Genomic DNA, 22,559 nt, shown 5'->3' with positions numbered 1-22,559 from the left:
GAAGGAAGGTCTATATCGGTAATTACAGCTTTATTTGTATCGCGTTCGATTGCTAAATGTACACTGCTCGATTTAAGTGATTATTATTTACGTGTATATTGTACTAAAAGAACGTATACAAAAGTAAAAAAGAGAGAATGAGATAGAAAGAGAAAGATCTATCGGTTCTCCGTTCCAGGATTATGAAAGTTCAAGTCTTAGGTATTTTTTATGCATCAAGGTATTTAATCCAGCGTCAGCTGCGAGGGTAGCTTTTGAAAAATACGAAAAAGGAAATAAAGTATGAAATAAAGTAGTGTCGTTAGAATATTTCCCGTCGTTTTATCTCAAAGATCGATTTATTCACGAAGGTGAATAAATTTTTCAACGTTTCTCTTTTTTTTTTTCCATTTTATTTCATTCACTCTTTCATTCATTCATTCATTCATTCATTCATTTTTTTCCTTTTTATTCCAAGTTTAATGCAAATCATTCCTTTTATTTCTTTATTTCTAGCTCCTTGTTATCGAAATTTAAAGATAAATATTCTCATTATTTCGTAAATATTATACTGGATTTAAAGACATAAGATACCTACGAAAATCTACTAAATCGAAAGGAACGAAGATACACTCGCGCCCGAAAAAAAGAGAGTTTCGGTGATATTAATTCAATTCCACGACAATTAATATTTCAATCAAGTTCCCGGGGTACGCCGCGAATACACTGCAGTCAGAATTATATTTGTCGGAATAAAATGATAAACCCGAAATCTCTACGTTCGTTCCAAAAAGTCAATTAAAACGATACGCGAAAAACGAATAATTATTCGGGAAACAAATGTGTTAAATAGAAATAGAGAGACAGAGAAATAAAGTTGTTTGTTGGTCGCGATCGAAACACTAGAACGATCGAGATTACGTTGATCCATCGATCACGAATAAAAGTCGAGATACGTCGTTGCTATGCGTGAAAATTTTCATGGACTTTAAGATACGTGTGAGAGAGAAGTAATTAAAACTTGCAATTCGTTTGACTCGATGAATGTACAACGAGAAAGAGAGAGAGAGAGAAAAAGAGAGAAAAAGATAGCGTGCATATGTGCGCGTATGAATGTGTGTGTGTGTGTGTATGCCTCTCGTTGGTCAAGCGCGAAATTGGAATTCTACTTTAATAAATTTAACAAAACGGAGAGAGGATTACGGGAAACTACTGCGAATGCATTATCCTGTAGTAGTTGATTGGTCGGCCGCGATACAATTCCGAGATCAATAATGCAGTCGGATTTGGTGATAATATGTAAGTGTGCGTTTCAAAAATTGATATTCTTCTTGTGAAATATAAAAAGAAATCTTATCAATTTAAAAGGAACAACATATTATTATATTTTCCTCGGGTTTATCGAAATTTTTCATTTTAAGCTTGACGATGAAAAAGAGAGTCATGAGAGAGAGAGAGAGAGAGGAAGAGAGAGAGAGAGTAGCCAACGTTCGTTGTCAAACTTTCGACATCCATTGGGAATGCTTTTCTTTCCTCCGATTTGCTCGTCGAAAATCGCCAAGGAGGATTGCGAGAAGTTTCATGTCAAAACGGCAGTTGATTTACGAGGAAGATTAATAATCTTCAAACGCAATTACTGCGGCAGCCACGGGCGAGAAAATGGGATGAAAAGAGAAAGAAAGTAAAAGAGAGAGAGAGAGAGAGAGAAAAAGATAAAGAAAGAGAGAAAGAGAGAGAAACATAGAGAAAGGGTATCCCAGTTCGGTACTAGGAACTTCCTTTCGAACTTTATTATAAAACTAATATTTTCCAAGTTCTATGAGGTATTACGATAGTTTTCTGAAAGGGCCTGCCACGAGCCCGGGCGAAATGGCTCGTAGGCGAAACTTCAATATTCGGCGACCATAACGACATCGCGTGATATATTATTTCCTACAAGTTCTCGTCTCGCGGCTTCTGTCTACTTTGAGAAGGATTGAGGAGAAGAGCAGAGAGGGGAAAGGACGAGGGTGACGAAGAACGGAAGGAAAAAGAAGAAACTTGATTAAGAATTCTAACTGCACCAAGTCTCGTCGAGTAGATATCTTTTTCTTCGTCTTTCCTTTATTCTCACTCCCTTACTTCAACTTCTTCTTCTTCTTCTTCTTCTTCTTCTTGACCACCTTCGACGGAATAAATTATATCGAATGAATGGTGTTACTGAATATTCGTAGCATCAATTTTGATGAAACATAAAAGTACGATCGATAATAGTTAACGAACACATTTTCATATTTATAACTTTAATAATGTATATTTATTAAAGAGATGGAAGAAAAAAGAAAAAAATCAAATGCAAAGGAAGAGTAATTAAGTACATTGGAATCGGGACGAGAAATGTTTCAAGATCGTTCTATTATTATATTGTTTTTATCTATTTCTCTTGCCCTTCCCCATTATTCCTCCTCTTTCTCAACTAATTTTTTCTCTCTCATGCACCGAAAGAGAGACTTATACGGCACTCCGTTGTTCCCGTTGGCAGGGCAAACGCGTTCGTTCTTTCTCCTATCTTCTCGTTTTAATCCACTGGTTTCATCCATTTATGCGAGGCACAATAAAAAATACTGTTGGATTTTACGTTGCACGGGGAAACGAGACTAACGTAATAACACGAGTCAGCCAAATGTACCAGGACGGAATCTTCATAATGGAACGTTCGTTTTCTTTCTTTCCCTTTTTCCTTTTTATCTATCTATCTATCTATCTATCTATCTATCTATCTATCTATCTATCTATCTATCTATCTATCTATCTATCTATCTATCTATTCATTATCTGCCTACTCATTCGCTCGGAAAAATCTATAAATGCATAAAGTACTGATTGACTTGTTGCTTCTGACGGAAATAATTTTTCTTTCGAGATTAAAGATATCTATATGTATATATAGTAATATCTATCTTTTTATCTTTTTTCTCCTAAACCTCGAATAGCCTCCTATTTCGCGGAGACGCTTTCGGTAGTATCGAATTTCGAAACGATTCAGGATTATAGCTCGTCGACCTCGTGGTTGTCGGGAGGAGGATGATTTACGATTAGACCCTTACGAGGCCGCACACGAGTGAACAAGCAAACAAGCAAGCAAGCAAGCAACAGAGGGAAAGAGACAAGGAAACAAAAGCGTAAGCCTGAAAAAAGCTCAAACAGAAGGAGAGTACAGTAAAAGAGAAATATAGTCGTTGTCGTTGGTCGCGTGTGTTTCAAGAGGACTCTTAGAATTTCTCTCGAGATTCGTAGTACTGCCCTAGAACCGGTGGAAAGTAGTTTACGGCAAGTGATCCATCATGGCTGACAGAAATTCGTGGGACTTTGAAATTCTGACGACGACCGCCGCCGCCGCATGCCGCACGCCGCTGCAACCGCAAATTAGTTTCGAATCTCGATTTTCTATAAAACGTATTTAGGATACGTATTGAAAACGCGAAACAAAAATTCGAATGATTTAATAACGCTAAATACATTTGTCTTTTTTTTTCGTCAATTTACACAGTTTTCGTGTATCCCATTGCGCAGTATGTGCCACTCGGAAGTTTCGGTAGCGAATTTCTCGGTGGAAAATCGGTACTCGTAAAAGGACTAGACAAGAACGAGAGGAAAAGAGAGAGAGAGAGAGAGAAAGGGAGATAAAGAAATAGTAGAGAGTGATAGAGAAATAAGATGGAAAAATAAAAAAAAATAAAAAAAAGAAGACCAAGGCGTAGGGTATGAAGAAAGAAAAGAAATGGAAAGACGGGAAGATGGAAAAGAGGAAAAAGAATAAGAAAAAAGCTAGGGAGAAGATAACGAAGCCTGGAAGAGAAGTCTGAGAGAACAAAGGGTGCTTATCGACACCGCACTTCTTATCCCTAGTAACTCCTTTTATTTTATCCGTTTTCTTCCTCCGTTCTTCTCTTTCGTTAAAGCTTCGAACTCGTAGCGTGTATCTGAAAGATAATCAGAGCGAGACGTACTCGGCCATAGACAGCTATTTTTGACCATGCTCTTTTACCCTCTCATTTTTCTTTTCTCTTTATTTTTTTTCCCCTAGGATCAAGAGAAATTGAAATAACCTAGTTTTTCCTTTTTCTTCTTCTTCTTCTTCTTTTTCTTCTTTTGCTTATATTAAACGGAAATAATCTTTGCTTTTATTCGTCGACACATTTCTAGACACTTTCACGAAAATTATTATTGGACATCTTATATATATGTGTGTGTGTGAGAAAATTTATTATTATTCTTAAAGAACGGTTATATGATACTTTAATTGTTATTTTTTTCGTCAAAATTCGTTTTATTTTTTTTTAATCCCCTCTTTTATAGAATTTCTCTAAGAATGCCGAAAATTTATAAAGAATACTTCTAGATTTATCGTTAATAAAAATAAAATAAACGAATTAATGGTATTATCATTATAAACTCCTTTGAAAATGATTAACGAAGTAACATTTGAAATTCTTGACACGTGTCTCGTTATAACGCCGGCGAATCCGACGAGACATTTTATTCGCGTGAACAGCAGAAACAATTTCCATAACGCCATCGATAAGCGTCTTCTTATTGTCGCTTTTGCTGATAACAACAGCAAGGTAAAAATTTGTAAACAAGATAAATATTTGACGGCCTTACCTTGTGTATATGACGTAGTGCGAAATTGGGTTGTTATGAGAATTAGCGCCAGGTGCCCAAGACAGATTCACGGATTTGGATGTAAAGCTTGTTATGAGAGGACGTTCCGGCGGATCTGGCACGTCTGAAAATAGAAATTCAAGAAATTCAGTCAAGAAATCCTTGTATTTCCTTCTAAATGGCGAAACTGGCGAAAAAATATCTTTTAACTCTCATATTATATATACGTGATATATTATTCAAATATATTGTTCAAATGATAAGAATAATTTCTCCCGAAGAATTAATATAAACAAAAAATTGTGCCTCGATCGATATTACAACCAAATTGGAGGTGATTTTACCTGCAAACTTAAGTAAAAAATAAGAACATCCATTTCATTATTTGAAACTTTCGAAAGAATTTGTGTTTCCAAATTTTGTGGTGTACGTGTACATTGAATTATCTCGGAATTTAGATCAATTGTAACAAATATGAGATGTACGTAGATATTACCTTTTTGTCGTGATAATGACGATGTAAAAATCGTTATCTGTAATAATAGGCTTCCATTGTTACCACGTTCTTACAGTTCAATTGATAGACTAACAACAGGAGAAATAAGTCGGGCGGTTGAAGGCAGAATGTAAACATTACCGAGGGCAATGAATACGAAAGCGTAAACGAAAGAAAATGTTTATCGCTGGTAAAGTAATTGAAAAGTTCGATGTATGCGTACCTCACAGAATTTTTTATAAACACGATTTTCTCGATAAAGCAGCCTCACAACGAAAAAAACAACTGTTATTCTTTCTTTCCGACTTATTTTTACGTGTAGTATTACTATTAACCCCACTTAAATCTCTTATTTGGATAGATTACGTATACCTAAGGGAAATTGTAATTGAAATATTTTAATCTTCATCCTTTTTGTAATACTAATTTTCAAATTTTTTCAGAACGTTTTTTCTAATCACAATTGTCACTCGTGATTTATTTGAACATTGCATATATCTTGGCTCGCTCAAATTCTGTTCTAATTTTAAAATTATATCGATAGAAAATTGTTATATATATATATATAAAAAAAAAAAAAGAACAAAGTATCCTCGTCGATAAAGCAACGCGTTATCGCGCTGGAAGATGCTGCAATTCGATAACGTTTCGCCACGTTGCTTTACACTGATCTTTTTATTTTATATATCTACGTATATAAATATCTATATGAAACGCGTAACCTTATAGAATTTTTCTTTCATTTTTCTTCTCTATTCGCTAGCTTGCAAAAACGATTTATTAAACCTATTTAAACGTATAAGAAGATATTAGAATTCGTTCGATCAATCAAGTATATCCCTGCGTTAAACTGAACGTTATTAGATCAAATGCGAGTATTAGAGAAAGAGAGAGAGAGTGAAAATAAAGAGATATTTTTTATTTAAAAATATAAACTTTTCACGAATTTAATGGATAAAACAAAATCCACAGTAGAAATACGTCGTATGTATCATATCATAAAAAAAACAAAAGGGTAAAGTAAAATAAAAGATAAAAAAAAAATGTAGAAGAAGATGACGAGAAGAAAGGAGGAAGAAAGGGATGAAAAAAGGGGAAGAGGAAGAGGAATAACATGTCGAAAAAGTTTCTAGGAGATACACTGATCACGCTCGCCTTGGCAGGCCACATCGGATAAGAGACCGTGAACGTTTAATATGCACCGCCATGCTACCAGAGAGATATAACATTGCGCGCACGTTGCATAAGATCATAAATGAGAGCAGGGATCTCTAAACCCCTCAGGAAAGAGTCGTCATCTTTTTTCGACTTCCCTTCATCTCTCCCCCCACCCCTATATATATATACAGATATGTATATAATATATGTGTATATATATACAGCCTTTTCTCTTCTTTCTCTCTCTTTCTCTCATAGATGCGCATGTGCACTTTTGCCAGTGCTCGTAACTACGTTCCCTCGCTGTTAACCGATTCCCTACATTCACACTGTTAACCAGCAACTCCTCCTCCTCCTCCTCTTCTTCCTCCTCCCACACTCGTTCTCGTAACAACGTCATCGTGTTTGCAAAGCCACATTTAGACTCGTAACGCGTGCTGGCCAACAGAGTATTAGCTCGACGTTCGCTTCTGTTGGTAAACTTTGTTTGCACTTTTGCCACTTGTTTAGACATTCGGTGTTTATTGGTCATTGTAAAAGCATAAACGAATATTAATCTGACGAGAGAGAGAGAGAGAGAGAGAATGATTTCGTTAATTATTACGCTAATGATGCGATTAGCATTGACGTATAATTATTTATCTAATATATATGAGACACACATGTGTATGTACACACATGTATATATATATGTGTATTATTTTGTGATTTCGTTTTCAACGAAAATTGAAATCGCACAAAATTTGTTTGTTGGTTTATAAGCAATTTGTATAAGGGATGATTCAATATTTTAAGAAAGATTTTTTTTCATCTGAATTCTTCGACTCCCCCTCCTTCATAAAGCTTTTCAATTTTCTTTCGCGTCCCCTCGTAGAATACTACCCTCGTTGATATTTGGCCTTCGTTATCTTTTACCCCACGGACTTAAATCGAGGCCTAGGTGGAATCAATAAAGGATGATTAAATTCAATTGCAACCCTTTGCATTAATTTCCACAAAGAAGTACGAGTTACGCGAGATGTGAGGTGAAATGAGACTGGAAAGGGTGACGAAGGGTGCCAGGGTACTATTTAAATTAATTCCGTACTATTTAAACAGGCACCCCCTTTTTGCATCTACGGTCCTCGATGTTTCCAACTTTCATTAATAATTCATGTTTCTTCGCTCTATGGGCTCAATAGAAACGATGCTTCTTTAATTCCACGATGAAAGTTGAAAAAGAAAGATGAAAAAGGAAGTGAAAAACGAAAAGGTAGAAAGAGAGAAGAAGAAGAAGAAGAAGAAAAAAAAAGAAGAAAAAGAAAAAGAAAAGAAAAGAAAAGAAAAATGGGAAAAGAAAGGACGAAGGGAAAAAATTGCCCTTTTTTCCTATCTAGCATAATCTCCAACTTTTTCTTAATGATCATTATAATTAGTTTCCTAACTAAAAGTTGTTTTTTTTTTTGAGTTAGACGATTTTTGAGATTTTCTCGTTTGGCGAAGCGAGCACACGTGGTTCGATACCAAAGATTATGTAATTTCTACCGCGTACAAGGATAACTGCACACCACTCCGGGGGATGATATCACCACCACTCTGCTACCATACTTTACTGTCGCAGAATATAAATTTGCGAGCGCGTTTACGAGAATTTACGAGCGCCATTTTAAGAACTGTTTTGCCTTGTTCAACCATATGGCACCCCACGGTGTGGATATCTCTTAGAATGGTTGTACCTTCGCGTTAAAATTCAGTACTTAACTATTAACTAGCGTGCAATCACGACGACTTTCGGACTTTTCCCTTCTTTCAATTTTTTTCTTGCCTTTTTCCATTTTGTTTTTTTTCATTTTTCTTTTTTCTTCTTTTTTTTTTTTTATTTTTCCACCTTATCTTACCCACTCTTTTACTTTTTAACTTTGTACGCAGTTTACGATGCGATGTTGCGCCGAGATTTCGCCCTCTGTTGTTACACGAAAAAAGAAGAAGAAGAAGAAGAAGAAAAAAAACAAAAAATAAGAGAAAGAAACACTTTGCTTTATATCCTCCTTCTACATTGTACTTTTGTTTAACGGTGTCCGCGCTTTTTCTTCTTTTCTAGTATGTGTACGTACCTACTTGTCCGTCATTGCGAAAGTGTAAAAGTTTTTTCTTTCCAAATGCATACCTCTTAGATGTAGGTCGTCTACAAAACGAACCACTGACCCATATAATTTCTTAGAAAACACCTGCCAGTTTCAAGGTAGGCGTAAAAAAACTGTCCCGACGTTTTCACAAAACGTACTGACCTAGAGAAATATTAGTAATTGGTTTGGCGAGCCAACATAACAAACAAAAAACAAAGATGATCAAATAAATACACACGCGTCGTCCAAGTTCGACGTTCCGTATGGATATGATGTTTATTCATTTATACCCTCCTGGCTTATATAAACATGTATCAATTCGTATAAAAAAGAGAAAAAGAGAATTGTTGTAACGATGGAACGTAGCAGAAATGCAATGGAAAAATTAATCATTATTTGCATCGTTTATTAATAAATATAATATAGTATATTGAAATGAAGTGTGTATCAGATCGCTATTGTAATTATATTAGTAGAAAAGAACAAAAAAATATATTACAAAATTAATTTCGAGATATTTTTTTTATGATCGATAGTTTCTTAGAAATTGGTAGCAGAAATGCAATGGAAAAATTAATCATTATTTGCATCGTTTATTAATAAATATAATATAGTATATTGAAATGAAATGTGTATCAAATCGCTATTGTGTAATTATATTAGTAGAAAAGAACAAAAAGTATATTACAAAATAATTTCGAGATATTTTCTTTATGATCGATAGTTTCTTAGAAATTGGTAGCAGAAATGCAATGGAAAAATTAATCATTATTTGCATCGTTTAATTATAAATATAATATAGTATATTGAAATGAAATGTGTATCAGATTGCTATTGTTTAATTATATTAGTACAAAAGAACAAAAAAATATATTACAAAATTAATTTGGAGATGTTTTTCTTAAGATCGATAGTTTCTTAGAAATTGGTAGCAGAAATGCAATGGAAAAATTAATCATTATTTGCATCGTTTATTAATAAATATAATATAGTATATTGAAATGAAATGTGTATCAGATCGCTATTGTGTAATTATATTAGTAGAAAAGAACAAAAAAGTATATTACAAAATAATTTCGAGATATTTTTTTTATGATCGATAGTTTCTTAGAAATTGGTAGCAGAAATGCAATGGAAAAATTAATCATTATTTGCATCGTTTAATTATAAATATAATATAGTATATTGAAATGAAATGTGTATCAGATTGCTATTGTAATTATATTAGTAGAAAAGAACCAAAAAAATATATTACAAAATTAATTTGGAGATGTTTTTCTTAAGATCGATAGTTTCTTAGAAATTGATGTACGATGAGATCGACGACTTTTACCTAGTACACACATTTTCCAAAATGATGTAGTACAAGACTAATTTCCGTGATATTCAAGAATTCAAGAGCATGCTTTCATATCCTTTCGCTACGATCAAACGATGAACCGATCGGTCTCTCTTCTTTGAAGGTAAACGTTTGAACAACGGCACTAAAGTTTCACGACTCTATTTTTCATCAAAATTTCTAATCATAAAGCATAGATCGATATTCTGCAAACTATGCATCGACATCGGCGTCGGCATCATTGCTACCAAGGTATTTCATTAGCCCTCCAACGTCGATCGTATATTCTTGCTCGGATATATGAAATTTTATTATGAACGTCGAGGAGAGTAATCAGTTTTAGGAAATATCTATATTTGTTATCTCTTTTGTATAATATATATTATTCGTACTGAATATATATACACACACACATATATATATGTATATATACGCGTATTTATCACGGATAAATAATTTCATTACATTCTCTCATTGTGGTTATGACTAATTGAATTATTTCTGGATGAAGATTATTTGCGGAAAATAAATCGTTCGCATTTAGATAGAAAATTAATGATAATAATCATTAATCAAATTATTATTCAATGTAAATTAATAAACAGGTATTAATTTATCTCTAACCTGATTGCTTATTAGATAAATACGAGAGAAAGAGGGAAATAAAGAAAAGGAGAAAAAAAAACAAGGAATGAATAAATCTAATTCGTTTGAAAATGAACGAATTGAACTACATCATAACATTCATCCCTCGTTTATATCTCCCGATCGAGAACGGAAAGAAAATCTTATCAAACATAACAATATATTTGAAGTTCGAAAAGAAAGATATGGCAGGATTCGTAACAAGTACTGTTCCTTTGTGGCCCCTTATACGTTCCTCCTAAGGAAGGAGAGCAGTCCAGCCTGACGTCGACATTTTTCCTTTCATACAAACCGTTCCATACTCTTAGTCTCCGTAGGAAAAAGGTGCAAGCTCGTCGTTAGATCGAGAATAGGATTACGAAGGTCGACATGCCAAGTGAAAAATCGCAAAATGTCCCTGCGAAATTGGCCGACGGTGGCTCACTGTTTCTACAAGATATCGATCTGATCTAGCGAGATTTGCGTTGGTCTTTTGTGCTCGCGACAGATTCTAAAAGGAGAAAGGACAAGAAAAAAGAAAAGGAAAGAAAAGAAAGGAAAGGAAAGGAAAAGAAAACGAGAAGAAGAAACGAGAATAAACGTGAAGGAGAAGAGAAAAGAAGGGAAGGAAAGAGAGAAGACTGGTCAAAGGAGAAGGACCCAGGTGCCACACGGCGAGCAATAATAGAAGGCAGTTTTCTCCGAGTGCGTTCGGAAACACCGGATTGAAGAGAGGAGAACACCGGCAACTCAGTGAAAGCGTTTTCCATCCCTTTTTCTCATTTCCTCCATCCCCTTTTCACGCTTTTCGAGCTTTTCACTTGTGGACTCCCTACGCCATCCTTTTCCATCTATTTTTTTTTCTTTTTCTCTTTTTTTTTTCTTTCTTTTTTTTTCTTTCCATTTTTCTTCTTTTCAAGTACAGAGAGAGAGACAGACACGCGGGTCGAGTTCGTCGTATTGGCGTTCGCCTGTGAGGGCACATTTTTTTCCAAACGAGGCGTCGTGCTGCAAAGCGTATCGCATAATTTCCCACGTGCTCGAGAATAAAGTGCTAGAAAAGTTGGCTTTAATAAAAGCGTAATAAAGATCACATGTGGAAAGGAAGGAGGAAACGTGGGAGTCTGCAAAGTGGTCGTATTCGAAAGGATCTCTCAGGATAAGTTAGGATACCTCTATCCTTCTCTGTTTCTCTCTAATACACATAAATACGTAAGTAGTATATATGTTAACGTGAAAGACCGAAATTGGATAATGTCAAGATTTGCATGGTCGCTTGGAGTATGTCTGAAATATAAACCTATAAGAATAAACCCGAATATTCGATCTTTCACCGACGTATTTGTTATACGTTAATAAACAACCATGCGAATCTTGATGTTCTCCACTATGTTGGTTTATAATACACATACAAGTATTATATATATGTACATTATTTATTGCTTCTTTGTATCTATATGTAGGATTAGGTTCGGTGTTAAAGTATCTAATGAACCTAAACCGAGGTTAATTCTACTATAAAAAATTTCATAAAACAGAAGATAGAAATAAACGTTTCAAATTGTCTCACGATCTTTAGACAACGTAAAGTGATTCGACTTAATTCGATTTCGCTTTCTGATATTACTCTTCTTACTCCTCGCAGTTTTTTTCTCCGTCCCTTTATATATCTGCCTATTAGCGACAAGTCGGTGTTAACTATTCCTCTTGTCAACGAATATACTTTCAATCAAACGTTATCCTTCACTTTATACATCTCGTAAATAAGCATATTTAAACTAAAACGATCTTCTTCATCTTACAACGTATACTTTCATACACATACTCTTTTTCCTCAACGATTGAGAGCTGTTTATCTTACGTTCCTTCTTTTTCTCATGAATCTTTATCCCGTTTTATTCATGCCGCTTTGTTCTTAAGCTACTGTATAACCACTCCTACATATATATTATATATAAATGCGATGAATTAAATGGTAACCAAGTAGCTTGTTATCGAGCATGACAAAAACACGCCTTACACGTTTCTAATTTGGACACGCAAAATGTCGAAAGTCTACGATGAAATGACTAAGCAAGAAAGGGACAGACAGACGTACGGATAGAGAAAAAGAGAGAGAGAGAGAGAGAGAGAGAGAAAGCAAAAGAGAATATATAACACTGTGGGACTCGTTTTTGAGCAGAGTGGACGAGCAAGAGCCACGTAGGATAGTCTCTTTCCTATTCGAATTTTTGTGCTGCGAGTTCGCCGAGCGGAAATAGCAGCTGCGCTTCGTGGCTTTTCCTAACTAGCATGATAGTATCTAGCATGCGACCGCCACGAGACCACTCTTTCTCTTTCTCTTCTTGTCTCTCTATTCCTCTATTTCTCTCTTTCTCTCATAGCAAAACAGAAAAGGGTCGAGCTCGCTTTACTTGAAGCTGCCACGCACGGTAGTACCACACCTGGAAACTCGGAATATGCTTCCGTCAAAAACAGCCCTAGTAAATTAGTGCCTGCTACGTATTACACATACATATATATACTATATACGGGGTGAGTCGGGAGGAACGCTCCAAACTCTAAAAGTATACTCTACGAGTAAAGATAATTTTGACTAATTAAAAACATCGCTAACAGATTTTTATATTTCATATTTGATTTTTATTTGATTTTTATACGATATATATACGTATTTATATTTTTTTAAAAGGCACGACGAATCAATTGGATGAGCAATTCAGCAATGAGAAGCTGAAATTGTTTGGAAATCTAAATGGCTCATATATTTTGGAACGTTTATTTAGAAAATTTGTTATGACGTTGTAACTCGAAAACAAATACACAATCGGATAACAAAAAATGTTTAAGTTTTATGAACAATTATTTGTACATGTAGGATATACTCTTCTAGAGTTTCAGGTGTTTCTCCCGACTCACCCTGTATATGTACAATATATAGATATATACAGACACGTAATATGTTATATACATATGCGTATGTCGTATTACATACATACATACATACATACATACATACATACGTTCATGGTCGAACTCTCGAGCACGTTTTTCTTGTGTGTGACTGTAAATATACTTTGTATAACTGTGTCACTCTCCCCCTGCTAGTATAACACTACGGTGACACGAAACCCTTCTTTTCCTTTTTTCCTCGCTAGATTTTCACGCTATTCTTATTCGTCTTCTTTTCTCTACATCATGATGATCTTCTTTTTTTCATTTTTTTCTCCTCATTCTCCTTCTCCCTCCTCCTCCTCCTACACCTCTGTCTTCTCTTCTGCGTCTTCTTCCTACTTCTTATTTTCTATTCGTTCTCTTTTCCCCTAGATTCTCTCAACGGCGTTCCTTGTGCTCCGTAACTCCGTAGAATTTTAACTCGGTGAATTTGAAATTCGAGGACAAGCTGGAGGAGCTGCCACGTCGTTGGATGGAGGAGGGGAGATTGGGTGGGTGCCTCTCGCGTGAAACCGGATGGAATTAATCGAATATAAAACACCGCATTAGAACGTTCGAGAATTTTCTCTCTCTCTCTTTATCTACGGTTGCTGTGGTATTGAGAGAAAAAAAGAGAAATGCGTATATATATTGAATGAAAAAGCATCAATCTGATTTCGCTTTTCGATAAGCATATTTTTTTTTTTATTCTATCCACACACATAAGTGATGTGATTAAGAGAATTTATTTGATGAAAATAAAATAAAAAAAAAGGTAATAATAAATAATTGAAAAATATAAAAGATGATAAAATAAAATTGAATAAATCCATCAATCCAAAATACATTTTGCATTTAATTTATATTAATCGTAAGAAGACTCATGTCGCAGATTTAGGATCAACGTTCCGTGTAAAGCGTTTATGCAAATCTCGAGATATGAATTGCGAATATCCATAGTCGGTTATAATACTTTATCTGGGAATACGACTACAACGGTGCCTATTTATTTTGTCAGAGTAATAGACACACTTTCTCTTTTCTTTTTTTCTTCTCGAGATAATGAGAGCTTTTTTTTTCTTTTTTTCTTGATAAGGGTGATATTAAAAAATAGCTGCTACGTATTTCCATACGATATTGCAAAAATATGATTAGGATTCTTTAAGATAGGAAATATTGTTTTGTTTTCTATGTTTTTTTTTTTTCATTTTATTATTAAGTCAAATTTTTCTTTAAAAATAATAACAAATTGTTCTTTACGTTAGATGATAATTACAATCAGCGAAATTATGAATCGTGTGGTCAACCAAGGAAGAGGCAAATTACCAAAGTCTCGCTGCTAATAGGAAAATACCATTAAACTCGTGGAACTCGTGAATTTTGCAAGAGCTTCCGACGCGATCACTGCAGCCGAAAAGTTTTTGAAATTATGGTGGTCCATGGGTCACCGCCATTCTTGTCACATAAGAGAGAGAGAGATAGATAGATAGAGAGAGAGAGAGAGAGAGAGAAATGCTTGAAATGTTACATGAAAGTAACGTGACACATTCATAGCACAAATTCGAAAATGATTACCAAACTTTCAAATTTTGAAGCAGCATTTCAGATTTTAATACAATAGATTTATAAACTATGAACAGTTAATCGACCGATAGTTTTGGAAAGTCATTAAATTTTCAACAATACTATTTAATTATTGATTCAAAAAATCAACCATCATAACACAAAAATAACGTTCACAATTTCAAGGCCGTAGACGGGAAATTTCGATTGATAAAGTTTTTTGATTTTCCTAAAATTTGTTTAAGATAATTACAAAATTTACGCGAATTATTTCGTTCGTTTTTTTTGTTGTTTTTGAAACGAAAGAAATTGTAGACAAGGAGAAATCTGCGTGGGATAAGAAAGGAAGAAGAAATACGTTAGTTTCGACTGTTTGTTTGTAAGATGACAGGTCATTTTCTTCGTAAATGGTTTAGCCAGAATTACCAAGAAGATTCGTAATCCGCTGCAAATATATATCTTAGCCAGTTTACGAAGACTGAAGATATATAGAATAAGATGGAAGGGAACATCCTGACTTGCTGAAAGTAGGATAGAAAAAGGAATCGTCCTAACAAACGGGAAAACAACAAAAAAAAAAAAGAGAAAAAATAAAAGAGAAAAAGTAAAAGGGAAGAAAAGGTAAAAGGTATGAAAGTACATTTTGTGTAAATATTTTTTCAGAATTTTTGAGATCCTTAGGTGCTATCCTTCTGAGTTGTACGAAGACAAATCCAAACAGAATAATCTATTTATTTGGGCTTCGAATGTATATACCAACCAATGATGTGGAAAACTGGCAAATAATAAGATTCTACTTTTCTTTTCATTTATTTTTTTTTTCTGCCACAGAATTCGATACACAAAACACACCTGTTTTATGCAATATACTTTTATTCTAAATAAATCATCATAAATAATCAATATTAAGATATAAAGATGAGTTATATTAAAACAGCTTAAAATAAACAATAAGTTACTTTAATTAAATTTCACTTTTTCATGAAGTGAAAATATTCTTAAGGAAAATGAAATGACGTAACATTGAAAATAAATGACCCGAGAGAGGTAATGCCATTTTTATGATCAACGAAATTTTTCTTGGTGAGAAAAAGAAGGAAAGGGAAAAAAGTATCAATCAAGATGATGGTATATAAAAAAAAAAAAAAAAAAAAACAAGGAAAGAAAAAAGAAAGAGAATGAGCTTGATTTAAAGCGAGTAAGAATCTAATGAAAGAAAACACTTTTCTCTTGTGGAAGATTACGTTCTCGTTTTAAAGCACACGAGACAACGTTTACTTTCATTTGAACGTGTCAATCGACAATTTTGAAGATCACAATACACTCCCCTTTTCGATACCTACTGTTCTTTAATTCGAAACTATTTTATATATACTTGTTTCTTTGATTCCTTTTTTGTTCGAGATAGTGTGAGAGAGAGAGAGAGACAGATAAAATTGTTATAGAAGAGAACGAATCGAAACGCTCGCGGTTCAATTTTCCACGGTTTTAAATACAACGCTTGTTACAACGAGCCCGTAATCGAATCAAATTATTATTCGATGGTACACACGTGTTCTATTGGAAAAGTAAAGTGATGTTGAAATGTTGAAAATCGATGAAATTTGTATAGTTAGCATCTGTCTATTCGCATTCGACTATTATTTTTTTCTTTTTTTTTTCCGTATAGACAAACATACTCGCACGTGTATAGCGTTATTAACATTATTAGTTATTTTTTTTGTTGTTGTTATTTTCTTTTATCGATGTATCGAATGTTTTTCCCCGTATCGAGGGATTAAAAATTGAAGAAAAAAGAAAAAGGTTACAATGGCGGTTGAAACCAAAAAAAAGAAAAAACCAAGCGTTATGATTTTAACGAACGAATATAATAATTGCTATCAGTTGAGCTCGGTTAACGACGTAAAAAATTATTCGCGTTATCGTGCAACTCACTATTATTTGATTTTCATATTGATTTTACTTTATAGTTAATGGTTACACGTTCCTCCTGGAATTGATTTTATTTTTTGATCGATATTGAATAAAATATTCCAACCATTTTTCATTATGTTTGTTTATATAACAGAGATGTATGATCTGTTGGAAAAAGAATATATTCATAGAAATGTATCATTTAACGTCTTGACTCGAACTTTTACTTCGCGAAGGAAAGAAAAGAAAAGAAAAGAAAAGAAAGGAAAAGAAAAGAAAGGAAAAGAAACAAAAAGAAAAGAAACTATTCTTTCAAGACGAACAAAAGAGAAGACGATATTTCACGGAATAACCGAGCGTGTTACCACCGAGCGTGCCAACATTCGCCATCTGTTAAGCTCATAGACGGATTTAGAGCGGACGCGAGCGACGTTGTTGGAGACAAGATGTTACACGATGTCCAACGGTTTCTCGAATCACTACCGATGGTGTTTGTATATCATCAATGAACGCTCCAATGAAATAACGAGGTCTACGCGAATCATCTCTTCTCAAATTACTGAATTTTGTTAAAGTTTAATTAAAATATCAAACAGTGATAATATGAGAAATATTTTCAGTGGCTATAACTTATCTGTACATTCAATAGACTCTTCATTCTTAATTAGTAGACATAGTTTAAACATACTTCCATGATTCTATCATATGAATATATATATATTTGAAGTTCTTTGCTGTAGTTGGAACACGAATATCCCGAGAGAAGGAAAGAGAGAAAGAGAAAGATAGAAAGAGAGGAAGAGAAGATATAAGGTCTGTAGGAAATACGAGTAGGGGTTGGGATTAACATCTACCAGCAGAGGTGGAGATTTCGAAACTCCGTTGGGCGGCACCGGTTGACATTTCATTACGACATAAACGTCTGCGTCCATATCTGAGAAAGTCCCGTAACACGTTTCACCACCCCTCGCTTTCTATCTCTGTCGTCTTCGTGGACACGATGAAGAAGGAAGAGGATAACGGTGTACTCTCTCACCCTCGCGGTAGGAAACAATTATTTCGAGACGAAAGATAACGCGTAGACCGCCATGGAAATTTGCCAAGTGTCGCAAAGGAGAAAGGATAGGAACGGGGGCAAGGGAACGAAAAGGGAGAGCTTGGACACACTCGATGTTATCCTCTCGCTAGTCGATCCGAATGCCCTACAAGATCCAACTTCGTGTAACTTCATTCCTAAGATCTACGACCTACTGCGATAAAATTCTCTTACGTTAATGAAACCATCTACAATTTTCCGGAATAAGAAATACATTTGAATTGATAAATTAATTTCAGTTTTCTTAATTATTTAGAAATTATATATATATTATTATATAATGAGGATAGAAAATATCATAAGTGTATGTAAAGTATAGAAGAATAATCAAAGATGATCAAAAGTTTGATCATTTTGCTGTCCATTTTCCAATCTCATCTGACCAAATTTAAAGATTGCTATAAATCGTTCTATCGAGGACACACTGTATTCCATAGTGATTTTCCCAAAGTTCCTAGTATCATTCGGCTATATTGCAAACCCAGCTACAGAGATAAAGAAAAGTAAGAGAGAGAGAGAGAGAGTCGATCGAAATTCTGGTAAGTTTGAATGTTTGGGACGTAACGAGGAAGATCTCGATGCGTGTTCGGTTTTTGGACTTTCGGTATACAGTAGAATACGAGTTCGTTTGTCGTTCGAATCCCAAAAGCCGAGCCTCGAGGAGAGTTAGACCACGAATGTTCGAGTCTGGAATTGTTCGACTGCTTCCAATCTTCCTCCAGAGAAATACCAATTCATAGGTAAAATTTAACTTCGAGTATGATTATAATTTGGAAGAAAATTGTTGTAACTTTGGTACGTAGAAAATTGAGAATATTATATTTTGAGAAAATGTTCTCTTTAAACGGAAGCTTCTTACTACCGATAAGAAAGAATAATACATACTTATCTACCGATTACGAGATTACACGAGTATGCTTCGCTTAAGCGTTTAATCGGATAGTCACGATTCCAAGACATATCGAGTTTGCAAAGTTCTCAGTAACAGGAAACGTGTTTACGCTGTTGTGTTTATAAGCGTTAGTTACTAGCGAATTAGAAGCAAGCGAAAATAGGAGAAAGAACGCGAGCTTATGCATTACATTGCTATAGTATATATACTACTGTTTCACACTTGTGAGTTTCGTAATGTATACTTACACTTGTTCCTAAGAATATATGACTTTGTGTATAAGATCTTGTACAAATATGGTTAAAGGAATAGGATGAGGGTATAAGTATAGTATGCTCGACGAACGATATGAAAGAAAAGAAAGGAAAGAGATCAAAAATAAGGGAATAAACTTATAGAGGGTGAAGGATAAAGAAAAGCATCGAGTAAGAAAGAAAAGAAGGAAGTAAAACTAGCCGTAAAATTTATACGAAAGATAATATATAGATATATATCGAGAAGGAGGAGGAGAAGGAGGAGTAAGGGCAAAGAAGGGGGGTGGGGGATATATTTTGTGGTGGCGAAACTCACCGACGTAGACAGAAGTGGCTTATTTTTGGTGTCGGAACCGGTGGGAGAGCTAAAGAATCTCTCGTCTTTGATTTATGTCCGGCACTGTAACTTGCGAATGCACAAACATCGTCTGGCATACGCCGGATTGTTCCTGCACCTTCCGGTGAGCTCCTCCTTTTCGAAACCCTCTCCTCTCGAGTCCTATTCACGAGTACAACTACAAGCCACTACCAACCAAACAACACTACCATCTACCACGCGTTTTATTTCCATACAAAGAATATTTTCAATGCTTTGCTCCAACACGTAAACTCTGCCCATCGAGAACGTTACATTACACGATTTATGTGAGAATATTCTTTGTCCTTCTTTCCATTTGTCCACAATGTTTGAATTTTTCTCACTTTTTTTTCATGAAACAATGAATAACCACGGATACATACGTTTTATGATAAATTCATCAAAAAATATTGATCGATCGATCAAACGTTTTGCCACGATAAAAAGGTATTATAAAAATCTTGCATATAATAGGAAGAAAAGTGTGTTACTAACAATACGTCATAATAAATTTGTTTTCTTTAAAACGATAAAATATATATATATAATATTATTTTCCTTTCCACATCCACCAAATGAGATTTTTCAAAATCATTTTTCGAAAGCAATACCCTATTTATGAATCGCGTTGTGGGATGAATTATTGCGACGAATCGATGCCGTCCAACGCGACTCGCGTACCTTTTCGCGTTTTTTTTTCTCTCTTTCTCTCTCTCACACACACACATACACCTAAGTTGTTTCAAACGAAGAGAGATGGAGGAGATGGCAGAAGAGGTGAGTAGGTGTGGGTCGCGTGAACGTTACGAGAGAAACTCAATAGCCTTCCGCCAGCAAAATGTCGTTCCGTCGTTTCACAAAAGAAATCTGACGCCCTTCACGCTAGGAAAATGTTATTTTCTGACAATCCAACCTAGATCAATTCTCTCTCTCTCTCTTTTTCCCAGTCTTTTTTCCTTTCATCTACCTTTAACTCTCTTTCCCTTCCTCTTCAACCCCATACTTTCCCTCTTTTCCTTTCAAACGGGCCACTCTCATTTCTTCCACCTCGACGAATGCATCGAACGTTTTTTTCTGATCCACCCAACACATTATCGAACTTTCAAGAACGAAATCAGAAAGATTATTGGAACGTGGATTGTTGGAAATGATGTGTGCGTTCTCCTGTACAAAGAAAAAACAACAATGAAATAGACGTGCTCATTCGTTGTTGATAATGATTGACTTTTTCATCTTGAATTTGAACGCTTTATTTAAACAACGTTTTTATATATTAGCTCAAAAGTTTATATTCTAATTGAACGAATTAATTAATCGATCAGAGATCTATCGAATTAATCGACGATTTTATCTTTCGAATTTTCTTTCGAATCATCTTTTCGAGAATCTCATTAAAATTTTATCTTAAAATTCGTATAATCAGCAGACTTACAGGAATCCTCGAAGAAAACTTTCGGAAGTAGAAAATTTTTATTTTCTTTTTTCTTTTTTTTTTCTTTATCTTTCCTCCATAACATTTTCTTCAAACTGGTAGATACTTTAGAATGTCATTAAAATTTTACGCCAAAATTCAAAAACTCTGGCGCGAGTTTAAAGAAAATTCGGTTCGAAAGCAAATTTCAGTCTGAAACTTGAAAACTTTGTGATTGTTAAAACAGTAAGTTTTAAGAGATTATAAAGACATACTTGGCGATATGTTAGAGCAGACTTTAGAGCTAAAACCAGAGCTGATGCATTTTCATTAGGAATAAATAATCGCAGGTTTCTGACACGCGTGCCACGCTCGACTACGTGCATTTAACGAACGATCGATGTTCACGCATTGTATATGCATGTTTATGGCATGGAGATTGTACACCTTGATGATGTGATTAAAGATAGAAGACCGTTCCTTATTCATAAGGTTCCAATAAACTGAACATATTCCTTTCGGTTTATTACGAACGTAATAAAGAGAAAATAAAAGAGAGAAAAAACGGCAAGAAAAAATAACTTTACCCGCAATGAACATACATATCCGCGTACATATGTACTATGATAATTAAAGTCAAAGAGCTGTCATGCGAAACAAGAGACTAGAAAATTAAAAGAAACGTAAAACAAAAACTAGATATAAAAAAACATGGAGAGACACACACAGAAAAAGAGAGAGAGAGAGAGAGAGAGAGAAAGATTCCGGCTCGCTCCGTTAGAGTGGCCATCGCAATTACCTTCGCGTAATTAATCGGTCAAACGGGGACACTTTTTTGCAGGCTGCACGTTGTATACTCGAGCTCGCTCCAGGGATTTAATTAGACACATTAAAAGATTCATTGGCCAACGAATTCGGGCTAGCTTTCGAAAAAAGCTCTGGACGTTTCCAAATGGATTTCGGTCGTGCATCACGACGATCAGTCGCATGTATTTTACGCAAAAGCCTCTCTCATTCTCTCTCTCTCTCTATATATATATATCTCTCTCTTTTTCCCTTTCATGTAGCCGCCCAAGAACGATACGAATCGATTTATCATTTGCGTAGCTCGCTGCTCACGCTGAATATTTATTAATTCGCTTTGCGACATTATCGCTTCCATGATTTTCCACGTACAGTCCAACGGTAATCTGATATTTTATACAAATTAGTCGACAACATGATAATGTAATTCCTTTTGTATCTCATTCGATATTACCATCACGCTCAAAGATATTGTTTAGATAGAAAATATATGTATGTATATGTGTGTGTGTGTGTGTATACATAACGTTTCTATACGCTCACATATATTAATTGTACGATGATTACTAGTTCGATAATTTTCATTAGTGGTGAATTTTCGAGTCCTTTTTACTCTTTACGTGATTATAAACTAGTTTGTGGGATCGTTAATATAGAATATATTTGACTATTAATAAACACGAAAGAGTGATTTTTAAATAAATGCTATTATATCACTCAATATCCGTGCTTCCGTATTGTGATATAACGTTTAAATAATTTTTGATAGGAGTACTCGATTACGAGATGATAAGACGTTAATATTAATCAGTCACAAAGGACAAAGTCGAATGAAGGAGCACCGGATATTACTCCAAGGTCGTCCAGCGGTGACAAAGAGACGTCACAGGGAGCAAATGAGGCCTTTTTTTGGATCGATGACGGTCTTCTGCAGGGATTACGACGAAATCCAGAGAGACAAAGATAAAAAGAGACAGAGAAAGAAAAT

At 34.7% G+C, this 22,559-nt stretch overlaps 1 protein-coding gene across 5 annotated transcripts in view; it reads right to left on the bottom strand.

Annotated features, from left to right (window-relative positions):
- Positions 1 to 22,559, bottom strand: part of LOC122523146 (tyrosine-protein phosphatase 99A) — a 323,865-nt gene that overhangs the window by 63,664 nt on the left and 237,642 nt on the right. For all 5 annotated transcript variants that reach the window (XM_043644766.1, XM_043644762.1, XM_043644765.1 and 2 more), the window contains exon 4: positions 4,624 to 4,747. In XM_043644766.1, coding sequence (XP_043500701.1) covers positions 4,624 to 4,747 — 124 coding nt within the window. The remainder of the gene's footprint in view (positions 1 to 4,623; positions 4,748 to 22,559) is intronic.

The sequence above is a fragment of the Polistes fuscatus genome, unplaced genomic scaffold, assembly GCF_010416935.1.
Source record: "Polistes fuscatus isolate 324 unplaced genomic scaffold, CU_Pfus_HIC Scaffold6, whole genome shotgun sequence".
Lineage (NCBI taxonomy): Eukaryota > Metazoa > Arthropoda > Insecta > Hymenoptera > Vespidae > Polistes > Polistes fuscatus.
The sequence above is the reverse complement of the archived record's forward strand: the minus strand, read 5'-3'. Positions and strand labels throughout refer to the sequence as shown.